The 16,568-nt window shown below is 36.4% G+C and overlaps 1 protein-coding gene across 1 annotated transcript in view; it reads left to right on the forward strand.

Moving 5' to 3' along the window:
- ckap2l (cytoskeleton associated protein 2-like) overlaps positions 1 to 15,317 on the forward strand; it is a 67,173-nt gene extending 51,856 nt beyond the window's left edge. The window contains exons 8-9 of the mRNA XM_039768315.1: positions 5,528 to 5,720; positions 14,139 to 15,317. Of these exons, the coding sequence (XP_039624249.1) occupies positions 5,528 to 5,720; positions 14,139 to 14,430 (485 nt within the window). The 3' untranslated portion in view covers positions 14,431 to 15,317. The remainder of the gene's footprint in view (positions 1 to 5,527; positions 5,721 to 14,138) is intronic.
- The last annotated feature ends 1,251 nt before the right edge of the window (positions 15,318 to 16,568 follow it).

The following is a 16,568-nucleotide window of genomic DNA, read 5'->3' on the forward strand; positions in this document are numbered from 1 at the left end:
TTTTAACACAAATAACAGCCATAAGAAAATATAAGCAAAGCAAAAGGAGATACCCTGTGTACTTTTTTTATAATAACATTGAAGAATTTCTGTCAAATTTTATTGTTTTAGATAACATCAGGTATCACTTTCCCATTAAGTTATAAAAGGTATGTTAGGTAAGCAAGAACAATCTGGAAAATGTAGTGTAATAAACTTTATTGAGTTTATTGCTGCGTAATCTTATGCTGTATGGTGTTAGTCTGTAATGTTTTTAAAAGATTAGAAAGACTTGTAAGTCTGATATGCTTCGATAGGTGAATGAATATCTTCTGTCTAAATAGTGGCATTTGCAAAAATCCGAAAACATGACATAGCTAAGCTGCTGCTAAATGTATTTTTTCACTGTTCTATCACAGAATGGACTCAATTTTGAATAATTGTAATCTTTAAAGATGCATACAATAGACTATGAACTACAGCATGTTATGCACAGATTGAGTGTATACTATGAAGTAAATGAATTACATTCCTTGCTTAATTTATTCACTAAGAAGTCCATTTCGGGCAATGACCAAAATTATCAAGAGAATGTATTCCATCGTAGGTGTTTTTCTTTTTAATTAAACACCAAAATTCAACCCCCACCCAAAAAATATGTTCCGTCTTGAAAAGTAATTTGACTGCTTTCCCTGACTTTAAATGAATACTTATTCTATCAAGATTTACTTTAATGTCCTCTTTTCAATATTTTGTCCACATTTGTTCTACCATTGTTACTCTGTGGTTTGCCATTATGTGACAAACTGTTCTAAAGCATTCAAGCAAAGTTTTAAGTGATTATTTGGAGTTTGTCTGGAAACTCTAGTATTTTGAGTTAATTCCAATGTCCTGAAACTATTCAAAAAATGCAAATATATTAAGGACAGTTTTAGGACAGCATGGTGATATAATTTTTACTGTAGTATTGATTCTTCACAATGATAAAAATGTGAACTCACTATGTAAAATATACTTGCTTTCTGTGTGAAGAGTATACGTTTTATCTTAGCCGCTCCAAAAGCATATTGTTTGAACAGTATTTAAATTTGCATCGAGTGTACAAACTTGCTTCTGCCATAGGCATTTCAAACACATGTTTGTGGAGAATTTTGCATGAGGACCTTAATTTCCATCTATACAAAATCTTGGTAGTGAAGAAACATGCTGAGAGAGACTGGGAGAGCCGTAGAGAGTTGTGCACGAACATTCTGCAAACCATTCAAGATGCCGCCATCATGTGCTGTGACAAGGCACATTTACATTTGAATGGTTGCGTAAATAACCAAAAGTTTTACTATTGGGCTGAACAGTGTGTGAACAGCCTGTACAGTGAGTGTGTTACAGTTTGGTGCCCCATTGCAGAATTTGTCATTGTAGGCCCTTACTTTTTTGAGTAGGGGGAGCAACAGTCACCATCACTTCAGAACGTTGCATTGAAATGCTAGAGAACATTTTGCAGCCTCAACTGGAAGAAATTGATGTGGTGGATGCCTGGTTTCAACAGGACGGAGCAACACTTAATGTGGCGTGGAGATCCATGCACGTTTTGCGGGAGATGTTTCCAGGGAAGCTGATCTCCCTGTATGATAATGTCTGGTGGTCTTCACGTTTGCCTGTTCTTGCTCCGTGCGATTTTCATCTTTCGGGGCTATCTGAAGTCGAAGGTATACACATACCACCCTCAAGGACGCTATTTCCCACGAAATTGCTGCTAGTCTCCTTAAAATGGCCAAACGAGTTATTCGAGCATTCAGAAGTTATTCGAAGAGTGTATTGCTAATGATAGCCACCACCTTGAAGACATTTTTAAAACAGTGAAAAAAAGATTAAAACAACTACTGGACTGTATGCTGAATTTCTTAAGACTCTTTGAATTTGTCACTGGTATCACATAAGGAGCACTGTTTGACCTTCGACTGTTGCTCCCATAATGGAATGCCTCTATAGTAATGTTGGTCTACTTGAAGAAACAGTGTATTCAACAATTTTGTTAAAGTATATTTACATTTGTTGGCTGTGTACCATAAAATGTATTTGTTGGAGTATATATCATGCACTTGTTGCATGATATATTTCTGCTCTAGATACAAAAGTCAATTTTTTTTAAATTTATTTATTTTAAACAACTGCGGTGAAATACACAGAGAAATTCTAATAAATTCTAACAAGTTGTATTCGGTAAAGTAAATGTTGCACTGATAAGTAGCTTAGTGCTCTGTTTTTACCTGCTGTTTGAATAACTCTCACCTACCTAGGCATTAAATTTCACGACTGACACATCAGCAGTTCTCTACAAGATTTATGTAACTTAAAGATACCAGTTTAAACTAGCAGTGCTTTGTATTTGTGTATTTGGCCATAAATGGCATGCTGCTGCTAAAACAATCGGAGAAGTGGTAGAACCCTGGCTGACTGCTCACTTAAAGCAAAAAGTCACATGAAAATTGAAGATTACTGAGAGGATTGGGTTTATACCATCTGTGCTTGACACATATTGTCAAACTTCAGAGAACTACAAGAGGGGAATCTGTCCTGAAGAAGCATCAGCAACATAAATATGTGCAGTCTTAAGAACTGATTGATAAAGCAAGTTATTGTTTGCTTTATTTTATTACTCTGTCACTTCGGTTTTGGTTAGTTTTCTCCAATTGCCACTTTTTTTAATATAAAATTCATTGCTGAAAATGCTGTTTCCACTAATTTTGACATAGAATTTTTGTTAGAAAATCCTTCCATCTGTATAAACGTTTATTAGTTTTGACAGTATGTTTGAAATAGAACACTTTGGTTAAAAGTACTCACACCCAACAGTGCACATTGTCTTGACAGTAAACTCGAATTGTCTCATGAAAGCTGTTTCTTTATCTTTGTAGCTCACATTCATAGCTTTTAGTGCCATCTCTCCACAAAAGCAATACTTATTTGTAACAAATTCTCTTCATAACCTGAAATATTTTGTTATGGTTATAAAACGCCTGCACAATATAGGAAAGTCACACATTGGTCTCATTAAAACTGATTATTAAAAACCGAATAATAAGTACAAAAATGACAAGAGGGTGCATAGGTTTGAAGATGTCTCTGCCAATCTTAGGAGCCATTTGAATGCATCAATCTTGTTATGTAATGAGCCCTATGGCAAAGGCAGAAAAAAGAAATAGAAATGTAGAAAATGAAGTAAGTTGATAGAGAGGCATTAGCAAAGTACACTAAAACTTACAGAACCTCAAAGACAGTATTCATGTAAAATGGTACTTTTAAATTGCAAATTATTATTATTATTGTTTTTATTTTTTTTTTTTTTTGAGAAAAGGGACAGAACTTCTGGTATATGTTTTAAGTATGATGCCTTGCAGGTTTCCATACTTCAATGCATTGTGCAGCTGATGTGTGTGCTTTTTTTGCATTGCTGATTTGAGCATATTTATATGCATATTGAAAACTGACACACACACAGAGTACAGTTTGCTGTGCTTCTGTTTGGCCAGTGGTTGTGAGACTGTGGTAAAGCTGATGACAGACTACAGTGTCACATCCTGTACCACCATAATTATGAGCATTTCTCTAATGTGTAATGTGTTTAAATTGCCCAGGAAGGAGCTGGTTATCCATTTGGCCTAAATAAGATGAGCCTTCACCAGGATCTGTATTAAATATTAGACAATGTATTTGTTGACTCATCAAGCATTTAATTGTCAAATCTTTCATTTGCAGTTTTTCACAGAAGTTATCTTTGGGTTTCTCTCCAAACATTTTACAGTGCAAATACAATGTGATCAGTAAGCATAACCAGTGCCTTTCAAAAGTCATTAGCTGCCTTGTGGAAAGTGCAAAGAAAAGGCACTGTATGCCACTAAATCTTCAGTTTGGTTTTTAGAACGCTAATAATAATAATAATAATCATTTTATTTATATAGTGCCTTTCCCATGCTCAAATGATTAGGTTCTATTGATTTATTAGCAAAATTCAAACATTTACCTAATGGATGTTTTTTGTGTGGAGCTTACATGTTGACCATGTGGGTTTCTCTTCATATAATTTGGTTTCTTTTCACCGTCCAAAGACATGCAGGTTAGGTGAATTGGCATTGCTAAATTGGCCCTAGTGTGTCGGTGTCTGTGTGTTCACACTGTAAAGGACTGGCACCTTGTCCAGGGATTACCTTGTGCCCTATAATTTGCTGGTACAGGCTAATGCTGACACATGACCCTGATCTTGATAAGTGGTTTAGGAAGATGGATGAATGGTATAAACCAGTTGTAGAAAACCCAGTTCCCAGAGTGACACTAGTATCTCAGGTATTCTTTGAAAAAATGTAGACAGTTGCCTAAATTTCTCATTTACCTAGACTGGTGACTTTGGTGCATGGCCTGCTGATTAATATTGAACAATAGTTCAGATTTTACTTCTACTTAGGAATTAAAAATGACTTGCAGTTTCCAAGATTTCTGTACTCAGATCTGTTCATTCTCAAAATGTATCTTATTTGATGTCACTGTTTTGTTAAGAGCTTCGTGTGTGTGTGCGCGATTGTTTCTCATTAACAATTTAGCAAAAATATGCAGCCACTGAAGAACTCCAGAACCCAGGAATTTTAGCCTCATTGTGAAATATAATTTTGTTTATTCTCCTCCATTATCAGTTGACTTCGCCTAATGTTGGGTTGCCACCATTTTAAAAAGTTGTAAAATTATATTTTAATGTATTTTTCATTATATAATGTGATTTTTCTTTAATAGTTTAGTAGAATGGCCAGTGGTGGCCGGGCAGTCTTTTGGCCTTGGAATCCTTGCAGATTTTATTACTTCCTCCAGCCTAACTGGAGACTTTTGTTGTGTGTTTCTTTTTTTTTTTTTTTTCCTCCTCTGTCCTCCCTGCCATCTGACCTTACCTTATTTTGTTATTTATTCTTTACTATATGTTGCATTGTCTTAATTGTTTTCTCTTCTTAAAATTTTCTTTAGTCATGTTGTAAAGCACTTTGAGCTACATTGTAGATATTTACATGAAAATGTGCTATATAAATAAAACTGCATGACATTTCCCCACAGGCTTCTGCTTCCTATCCCATGTTTGAGCGAGAAGTGGCACTTGTTCCAGAATTGATTTAGTTTTAAGTTTTCCTTTAAGCAACTGGCGCATTGTTCATCTAGCCCCTTTTGAATAAACAGTTTCAGGAAATTAGTAAATATTTGGAAATGTGTATGACATAAAGGAAAGACATTCCATAAAAGATTAAATCCAGTCTTGCACATATTACTGAAACTGGTTTTGGCTCCTAATGTCAATTTATTGGAAGTCTGAGTTCAAAATATTGAATGGATGACTAGATCTTCTCCACATAAGTAATGATTAATGTTCCATTTTTGTCTTTTCTATAAAGAATTTTGAAATCCAACTGATCTGACATGAAGTTATGATAACCAAGTACATTATTTTGATAATTGTGTCTCATGTACTTTAATGTGTCTGAAGTGAATGTTTAACTGATGATTCTGATTTCAGTGGCTTTAAATTCTGTCCCTGAGGAGCCAACTACTCCTCTCCACCTGAGCAGCAGTGAACCTGTTCCAGTGGAAGACGACTCAAGTAAGGCTACTGAGAATGAGCCAAAGACACCAAAGTCCCTTAATGTCCTGCTCAGAACTGAGAAGAATGGATCTTCTGTTGTCAAATACAAAGTTACAAGCACAGCTGGGTGAGTTAAATAACAGCTTGTCTTTCTGGTAATGCCTACTTTTAGATTGAAGCTAAGAAGGTCTCATTTTTTATAGCACCCTGTTATAATGAATGTCATCTGAATGTTGTGTTTATAATGATTCATTTATTTTTACAATTTAAGCGTTTACACAAGGGCACATGATCAGTGAATAGTATTGAGCCAACTACTGTTTGGTTTAAAGCCTGGTGTGTTAGTCTTTAAAAATTAAAACTGCAGCAAAAGATGGTCACAATCATGCAATGAGCCAATTGACCTAGAAGGTAAGTAGCAATTGATGATTATTTATTCCATTTTTATGGGTCAAGCTGTATGCTATACAGCCTTTGGCATTATAACAAAACTGAACTGAAATTGTCATTCTCAACATATTCATTCTGAATATTTTAACTATGCCTGACCTATTTTCTCTATACTCCAGTTTTCCTCTCTCACCCTAAAGATATTCACATTAGGCTGTACGCTAGCAATTTGTGTAGGTGTAAGGGAGACTGTGCCCTGTGATAGATTAGCTCACCTATCTAAAGATGTCAATGCTGTGGGATTAGGTGCAGTCTTATCACCCTAAACTAGAGAAACGTATGCTGCAACATTATAATTAGGAGCTATACAGTAGCAATGTAACTCCAATTTAGAATATGGTTACTACTGTGATTTTAAAGTGAAGGAAAGGTATTTTAATAATATGGCAAAAACAAAACAATCAAATGTACAATTTCCCTTACTTATGCTGTATTTAGGAGCCAGTGATGAAAAACTCAGTATCTGGCTCATATTATGAAATTTCAATTGGTGGTTAAAAGTACAAAGCCTCATGAGTGGGTCTTAAGTACCAAAGTTCAATGACATTTTCCTGGTGAGAATTATTCAAGTTTCAGAATATTTTGAAATGCATGTCTCTGTCATTTAATTTTGCCTGGGCAGGGTGAATTCTTTACATGTAAACTTCCCAATGCCCAAAGTAGTCAGGCTTTTCACATACAACTTGCATGATTGTAATGAATGTATGCATTTTAGTTATGCACATTGTCCTGTTTGACTGGTTTTAATAAGGAAAGACAAAGATCCTTATTCATTAGTGAATAAGGATAAGTGCAAATCACAGATCATAATATATGTACAATATTAACATGTACATTTTTTTTTTGATTTACATGATTTGGAATACTGTAGTTCCAAATAATGTTTTTACATATAGTGGTACCTTGAGATAAGAGTCCCCCAACATACGAGTTTTTTGAGATACGAGCCGTCACTAGGTTAATTTTTTGCCTTGAGTTACGAGACAAAAATCAAGATACGAGCCATAAAAGAGCTTGTCACTGCACATTCCGAGGAACTGATGAACTGACGCAGCAACATATGGAGGTTCTGCAGGAGTTTGGTATCGCAGAGGAGCCGGAGGGTGAGGAGGTTATATCTTCAAGTGAGATGAAGGAAGTGTTGGCAATGTGGGAAAACATTTTGGACTTTATTGAAAAGAAACACCCTGAAAAAGTTGCAACTGGTTGTGCAGCTGCACTATTTAATGACACTTGCCTAACTCATTTCAGAAACATTCTAAAGGGGAGGAAGAAACAAAGCTCCTTGGGCAGGTTTCTATTGAAGCGCCCTGCAAATGAAAGTGACGAAAGCATGGCAAAAAAGAAAAAAACTAGTAAAGAAGAAAATTTAATTAAGCAAAAGTGAAGTGAAAGAAAACATTAATACAATACACTAATCGGGTCTGCCAACATCTGTTTATTTCTTTAGATTCTCTTATTTATTAGGTTTTATTTTGTTTGTATACAACATTTGTTCATTATAAATACATTTTTCTTATGTTGAAAACATTTAACAAAAAAATGGGGTTGTTTTTTGGGGGCTGGCACGAATGAATCTCATTTCAATTAATTTCAATATGGAAAATTGATTTGAGATACAAGCATTTTGAATTATGAGCTCGGTCACAGAATCAATTAAACTTGTATCTCAAGGTACCACTATGTGGGCATTTTCTGACTCCATTCAGAGAGTTAAAGAATTGAGCAACAAAAGACAACTGTATATCTAATCCTTTTTCTGCCTATTTTCTAAATGTAAGTAAATCAATTTTTTCCATCTGATGACATTTTATTTGTATGTGTGATCTTAAATTAATAATGAAACAGAACAGGAAGACTATACCAAATGATATGTAAAATGCAATATCTTTTACAGTACTTTTGACAGTGCAAGTTAAAACAGTTCTAAAAAAGTTATCGACCCAGTTCTTGAAACAGAATGGTTAAACAAATCTAACAGAATATAGAGTCAAATAATTTGAATGAATCTACAAGGCACGCTGCAACACTGTATCCCCAACCCTATCTACAACACTACGCAATAACTTTAAATCGTTCAGTACAGACTTTCTCACGGTCATTACAAAGGTCATTTCACCCTTTAAGCAAAAATACAAATTGAAACTGAAAATAAAATTCAATTTACTTTATAACTGATGCAAACAGCAGAGCAAATTCTACCTGTTGTAATATCTGGGTCTTCTGATCCTTGCTCTGGTTTTGTATGTGTGTATGTGTGTGTGTGTGTGTGTGTGTGTGCGTGCGTGTGTGTGTGTGTGTGTGTGTGTGTGTGTGTGCGTGCGTGCGTGCGTACGTACTCTTCACCGCCAGGGAAAATGGACAGTGTTGACATAGTCAGACTTGGGAAGAGCGGTGGAGACTTTGTTTGAAAACTAAGTTGTGGGAAATAACATTTAAGTGCTCACCATCGCAATATTGGTCTTTGCATATCAATTTATATTAAATATAAGATTGAATACTCAATATATTTCTTAGCTTTATCTGGCATGCCCACCGACTCTGTTCAAACAGTCTTGGACTCAACCCGGCTTTATTTTTAATGAGTTAACGAATACTGGGAGAGATACTTAATTGTCTAATCTTTTAAATTATTAAAATTTTAAATCTTGGTCATATTAATATTATTGGGTTTCATATGATATTTCTATACATTAATGAGTTAGGCTGCATAAAATACAAAGGAAATTAGAAATCCTTTCTGTGTACGCAGATGTTTAAGAATCCATCTAATTGTAAAGTGTCATGGAAAGCGTTTTCTTAAAAAGAGTGGAAACCCTATAATGGTAGTGCTATGGATTCATAAAGGACAGTTGGATCATGAGACATAGGAAAAGTAAATATTTGCTACAAAAGTTCCATCCATCCATTATCCAACCCGCAATATCCTAAATACAGGGTCACGGGTGGTCTGCTGGAGCCAATCTCGGCCAACACAGGGCGCAAGGCAAGAAATAAACCCCGGGCAGGGCGCCAGCCTACCGCAGGGCACACACACTAGGGACAATTTTGAATCACCAATGCACCTAACCTGCATGTCTTTGGACTGTGGGAGAAAATTGGAGTACCCGGAGGAAACCCACGCAGAGACGGGGAGAACATGCAAAATCCATGCAGGGAGGACCCGGGAAGCGAGCCCGGGTCTCCTAACTGCAAGGCAGCAGCTCTACCTATTGTGACACCATGCCTCCCACTACAAAACTTACAATATATAAAAAAGGTAACACTGTATTGAGTAGTCATAAAGGATATTTGCTTAGATATTCTCTAATCCAGGTGTCCCCAAGTCCGGTCCTGGAGGACCACAATGGCTGCAGATTTTCATTCTAACCTTTAATTAGTGACTGTATTTTGCTGCCAATTAACTTTCTTTCATTTAAATTGACTTGGTTTTTTAAGAATAGTTCCCCTGAATTGCTTCATTGACTCCAAACAGAAATAAAATGTGAAGTGAGTGAGAACATAACAGATGACCAACTAAGTCAGGGCTTCAAACTCCAACCAATTTCACTCCAAACAGTTGTTTAATTAGGTGCTGATTCTCGTTGTTAATTAAACATATGCTTTAATTCCATGGCTTGTTGCTGCTCTCATTGCGCAATAGCAGACATTTCTGAAATTGATTTTTGTCTTTTCAAAGAGCACTGATAAAATGTTTTGGGCACTTGAGCCGACCAAACATTCCTGAGACCTTTACCTTTCTTTATTTTCAGATATTGTATGATGGACACAGTTTGCTGCTCATGTTTTGGATCATTTTGTATCTTGTTACTGTTTGGCATCTAATTTAGGAAAAAGAAACAATTAAGGGGTCTGAGTCTTCAAGAACTAATCCAGTAAAATTAATTCAAAAGAAGTTAGTTAGCCGCAAAAATTAGTCACTAATTAAGAAAAGGGTTACAATGAAAACCTGCAGCCGCTGCGGCTCTCCAGGACTGGAGTTATGGACCCCTGCAAATTTTTTTTTTTAAGATCAGATTAGATTCATCTTTATTGTCACTGCATACAGTGCAAGTACCTTAGCAATGAAGGATAATTCTGTATCAGTCCAGCGTGCAGCAGCAATAAAGTGCATATTAAACAGATAATATGAATATGTATTAATGTGAAATATTTATATTTACTGAACAAAAAATATAAATATGTATGAGGCATGGTTATGAAAATAATGACCATATACAGCAAAAAAGACACCCCTTGTGTTGTAGGTCTTCAATGGCAGGAAGCATGCTGCTGGTAATGTTCTCGGCAGTTTTCACCATCTGTTGATGAGCCTTCTGGTCAATGAAAGTATGGCTACTGTACCATACCATGATATAAACAGTCAGAATACTGTCAATGCCACAGTGGTAGAAGCTGACCAAAATCTGAGGAGACAGATGGGCTTACCTCAAAATGTAGAAACACCACTGTACCTTAACTTAAATGTGCAATACTAAAATTTTTTCATGCATATTTTGGTCTTTGTGGCCATTTTTTTATTATTATTTTTAATAGTATCAGGATTAAACCTAGCACTAGTTTTGATTTTGACTTTGCTTTCAGTTTTAACTTTCACTTCTTGCCTTGTCCTTTTGTTCTTGGTTACCAGTTTCTGTTGATCTCCTATTTCTGACTTTCTGCCTGTCTTGACTTTGCTGTTACACAGCTTCATCATCACCTGGCCCCTTTGACTTCTCCCAGTTATCCCCAACACTGTGTGTACCTTAACATTATGGAGGAATTGGAAGTCAAAGAAGATCCTTAACAATGTGGTCATCCAGAAACGTATACACTGGACACGCACTCCACTTCTGTCCCACAGATGTAAATACTAGTGTGACTGCAGCCTTTGAACTTCATATAGTCAACAATAAGCTCCTTGGTCTTCATAATGTTGAGAGTGAAATTGTTATTATTAATAGTGCATCATTTTCAGCAAAGCTTAAATCTCCTCTCTGTAGGTGGACTCGTTATTATCGCTAATAAGGCCTACCACTGCGGTGCAATCTGGCAACCTGACAGTGGCATTAGAAGTACGTAAAACAGTAGGGTAGGGGGACAAGGCATGCAGCCCTGTTGGACAACAGTATTCAAGATAAGGACAGAGGAGATGCCGTTGTCTAACCTAACAGCCTGAGATCTGTTGGTCAGAAAGTGTAAAATCCAATTACAAAAGGGGGCTGCTGAATTTGGGAACCAATTTAGATGAGATAATTTGTGTTATACCCTGGGTATCATATTTCAGAGGCAAATGATACTATTGCAGCATCAACATTCAGTAACATAACTGACAACAGAGGATATCAAAGAAGGTTAAAGTTTATTGTAGTACTTACAGGTATAACAAGATTACTAACAGACACAAATCTAAGTACAGCAGCCTAATTCAGCTCATTTCAAAATAAAACCTGTCTTATACAATTATTGTCAATGTATTTTTGGGTTCAAGCTCTATTGCTAATTTAAGTTAAATGTACTGTATGTGTAGTATGAAAATGCATTTATTAATCAAAAGCAAGCTAAAAAATTGTTATAATTTTGACAACTGATGAATGAAATATTGTAGCTTAACATTTACATTCTTTATTTTATTGTACTGTATTATTAATATGTTGTGTTTTGGTCAGACCAACTAGTATTTCACTGTACTCGGGACATTACCACTACAACATGAAATATATATAAAAAAATAAAAAAAAACACACATTACCAGCAATAACTAAATGTAATTTTTGTCTGATAAAAATCCAGTGGCTCAAGTCCTATCTGACTGATAGGCAAGATTTTGTTAGTCTTGGCAACAGCAGATCCAGTTCAGCGCCAGTCACACAAGGAGTTCCACAGGGCTCTGTCCTCGGCCCTCTTCTCTTCTGTATTTATATGCTTCCCCTTGGCCATATTATTCGTAGCTATGGACTGGGCTATCATTTTTATGCAGATGATACTCAACTCTACTTCAGTGTTAAAAGTGGAACTTCATCAGAGCTTTCTCAGCTCACAACCTGCCTTAGTGAAATTAAAACCTGGATGGAGCAGAACTCTTTAAAATTAAACTGCAACAAAACTGAACTCCTGCAAATTGGGACTAAAATGCAACTTAATAAAACAAGCTCCTTCCCAGTCAATCTTGGTGGTGATCTCATCAGACCTGCCTCTACTGCAAAGAATCTTGGTGTCATTTTTGATTCCTCCCTTTCTTACTCCACCCACGTAAATCACATTAAGAAACTTTCTTACTTTCACCTGTTTGCTCCTTCCTCTCCTTTTCTAATGCTGAGAAACTTGTCCATGCTTTTATCACATCCTGCATAGATTATTGTAACTCGCTGTTGGCAGGTGTCCCTTCTAATCTTAAATCACGGCTCCAGCTTATTCAAAACTCGGCTGCAAGAGTCCTTACTTGAACCAGCAGCAGCGAGCACATCACACCCATCCTGCTCTGTCTTCACTGGCTCCCTGTGTCTTACAGAATCGAATATAAAATCCTACTAATAACCTACAAAGCCTTAAATAACCTCGCGCCAAGCTACATCAGTGACCTTCTCCACCACTATGTGCCTGCCTGCTCACATAACGTCCTCTGATTCTGGCAATCTTGTTGTACCCCACACTAATCTAAACTCCATGGGTGACAGAGCCTTCAGCTGTATAGCGCCCAGACTCTGGACTGACCTACCAAAATTAATCAGGTCAGCTGACTCCATGAAATCTTTTAAAAAACAACTCAAAACTCATCTGTTCAGGAAGGCTTTTACCTCTACTTGACTTCATTCCCCTTCTCTGAGTTTACCTCTCTGTCAAGATGCTCATGTAACCTGTGTGTGTGCGAGACCATCAATTCTGTTGTCTGTTAGGCTTTCTCTAAATTTACTGTCTTAATCTTCTTTATGTATTCATTTGCTTTGTACTATGCTATATACTGCATACCCTGCCGTTCTTTCTTATATTTTGTAAGTGCTTTGAGCATGGGAAAGGTGCTATATAAATAAAATGTGTTATTATATTCTCCCTTTATCTGTATCTATTTTTCTCCAACATACTCTAGTTATCTGTCCCAGTCCCAAAGATGTACATATTGGGTTATCTGGCTACTGTGAGGGTTTGTGCCTAAAAGAAGCCTGCAATGAATCTTCACCCTATCCAGAGAGGGTTTCTGTCATTTTCTCCTAGGATTTACCCTTACTGCCTTAAACTGGATTAAGTTTCAGAATGTTTTATAACTTGAAAAAATAAAAGTAAAAAAAAATGTTATACTGTATGTCCGTTTCCTCTGAGTAAGAAGGAGACTCTGAAAGTAAGTATTTTTGAAGGAAAAATGCAAAGAATTAAAAATCAAAACAACAGACGTAAAAAGACTTTTGAACATTGAAACAGGGCCTGGTAAATGCATGAATGAGACACTCTGTGTCAAAGTTTGAACTTCCCTTTTAATAATGGAAGCTTGGCTCGGTGAAGGGCAGGGACTGTGTGATGATTTAATGCAACTGTCATGAAAACCTGTACACTCTGCATTATTGTGGAATATATAATGTATATAGTGTGTACAAGACTGCAGTAGTCAGTGGAGTGGGATTCACATTGTGTTCTTTCCTCATGATCAGATGTTTAAATATAACACATCATTACCCTCTTTACACCCTTCCAAACTGATTTAAAGCAATAATCACCAATCGGTTTCTCTGCATTATTCTGACCATTCAGGCACTTCTACACTGTTTTCTTGGTGAAGAATTTCGACAGCTCGCCCTTTAGAGCATAGCAACACTTGCAATTTGGTCATACAGCAGGCTAGTTAGCTTGGCATTAATGCTAATGGAGCAAGGTGATCTACAAGCTGTTGTAACTAAACCACTTCATTAGGTGATATAACTGCTTCACTCTGAGTCTTCCAGATATTTCTTAGCTGGACCCATAACAAACTCGTTTTCCTGTAATAGAGAAAAATAGGAGTTAGATATTGAGTGTATATAATTTTTTTTAAGCATATTTTGTATTTCTGACTATTTTATTTTTAATAACTTCAATTTATAAACCTATGATCATTGCAATGTAATCTTGTTCATTTAATTTTCAGTGGTGCAGAGAAGTGCCACAAGACACCAGTCCATTTGAGAGGACAGGAGCTAAAATTTCTGACCCCTGTGAGAAGATCTGTTCGAATTGAGAAGCGCTCTTACCCGCATGCACTAGAGGAGCACGACTTATGTGTAGCATCTTACCAGGAGCTGATGGCTGCCGAAGATATGGACAACGCAAAATACGTTTACAGGCAGAATGACGCATTGCAGGACCAGATCCAGATGGAATTTGTCCTATCAAGCTCTGGGGGTTCTTCCTTTGACGAGCACCGTGTTTTTGCTTTTTAGTGCTGTGTAACATAAAAATGGAAGGAAAAACAAAGTAAAAATGTATTTATTTTGATATATTAATCATGGCTTTTTAATAATACTTAAGGATTTTTTTTTCTTCAGTTTTAACCATTCATGATTACTTACCAATATCTGGGTTATATTATAATGAGACAGGCTTGACTAGGTTGAGAAGGCTAGTGCTTCTGTGAGTAGCTGGACAGCCAAATAATTCTGACTTGTGAGTTCTTTTTTTTTTTTTTTCTGTTCCAAATATGTCCTTTTCTTTTTTTGTAATGGCATTGCTGTCTGTTCTTTCACCTCTTCCAGCTTGATACACCAATGCCACTTCAGACAACACTTGCATTCAGCTACTGCTCACTACAAATTGGAGAGTGGCGCTAATGCAGAATTGTGTGTATGTTTGTGTTTTGTTTTTGTTTTTTTCTTATTTAAATCCTTGTCTCTAATTTTTGTTTGTCTCCAGATAAATACACATAAATGAAATGTAATAGGAAAAGAAAACTGTATAACAATACATTGTTAATGTTCCAGACTCTCATGTCCTCCATTTCTTTGAGGCAACATCGATAATGAAGCATGGCAGTTGTGGGTATTTTTTAGACAATTTTTTGAAAACTATTGCAAATAACAAGTACATTCTTTTGAGCCTACATACTCGGGACTAAATCCATATTTACGCAATGGTGGACATTTGTATAAATATGTTTCCAAGTAAGTGGAGCACAAGCTGTGTTCTTGCCATACATCGTGATTATATAGATGTTCTAACTTTAGCATCTATTTAGTACTATAGTATCTGTTCAGTGAAGGCGACATTGAGTGAGAGATGCTTACATATTAATGTACATCATTTGTATTTTCTATTAAATATTCTAAATTTATATTTTAGTACATTCTTGTTTTTCATAGTTTGTGTTGCATACTCATTGAACATACAAGTAAGAATTTCTCTGTACTTTGCACACCTAACAACAGTAATACTACTACTATATATTCATGTGAATTATAAGCTTAAAATACTTTTGTAAGTTTACATTTATTTATTTTTACCTTTGCACCTTATAATCTTTTGTTGTAATTATAATAAATGCCTGTTTTCTCATTGATCTTGCAGCTTTTAGGTATTTATTGCAATATGCTGAAAATGTGACAAGAGAGGCAAGTTTGATTACCTCCAAAATAGTTTCTTTTTGCATGGATCACCTTTCAGTTTTTACTTCATTGTACAAAGAATTCTGAATAATTTGGATTGTGTTCACATGTATGAAGACTTCTTTTATAGACCTGTATTCTCATTTTTTGATTAGTCTTAGTAAGAAATTGGGAGAAGGGTGAGAGGCTTCTAGCATTTTGGACTACTCGGTAAACTTTCTGCCCACTCACATTACAAGTCTTGGGGTTGAATCCTTCACCCGGCCATTGTCTGTCTGCATGTAGTCTGCACTTTCTGTTCATATCTGTGTAGCATACCCCAAACTGTGATTCAGTGAATGACGTTTTAAAGTTTTTGTAAACCACTTCGCTGCAGCACTTCCACATTTTTGGTTTGATTGTGGTAGATGATACCCAAGATCCATTGTATGCACCGCTGATGGAAGACATTGAGCTTCTGGGCTATGCCCCCATCTTTCTCCAAATCTTGCTGGTGTATATGGCAGTTTAGACCCTGATGCTGCAGTAGAGGCGCAGTTTTACTGCCTGGTTGATAGATGTTGTTGACCAAATCTTGCGCATTCATTGGAGGACTGCCTCCGCCTTTCTAATTCTGCACCTGGCCTCTCTGTCCATGCCAACATCCCTCTTGATAATGTTGCCCAAAGAGGTGAATTCATTGACTCCACGGGCTGTTTCTTGCACGACACTATTGCATAGCTTTGTACTCCGACCAATCCTCATGACTTGTCTTATACATGTTGGTCTGTAAGCCAACCCGTTCAACTTCGTGTTCAAGCCACATGGTCACATCTTGAAGGGCTGGTTGGGTCAGGGTCCAGGTCAGTGAGTCTCATCTTGTCTTTCCATCAGATACCTGTACATGTACCCACTGCCACCCTTTTCATGACAAAATCCTTCACAAGGATGAATAGTATAGGTGATAGGATGCACCTTTGTAGTATGCTGGTCTCCATGGT

The sequence above is a fragment of the Polypterus senegalus genome, chromosome 11, assembly GCF_016835505.1.
Source record: "Polypterus senegalus isolate Bchr_013 chromosome 11, ASM1683550v1, whole genome shotgun sequence".
NCBI classification, from domain to species: Eukaryota; Metazoa; Chordata; class Cladistia; order Polypteriformes; family Polypteridae; genus Polypterus; species Polypterus senegalus.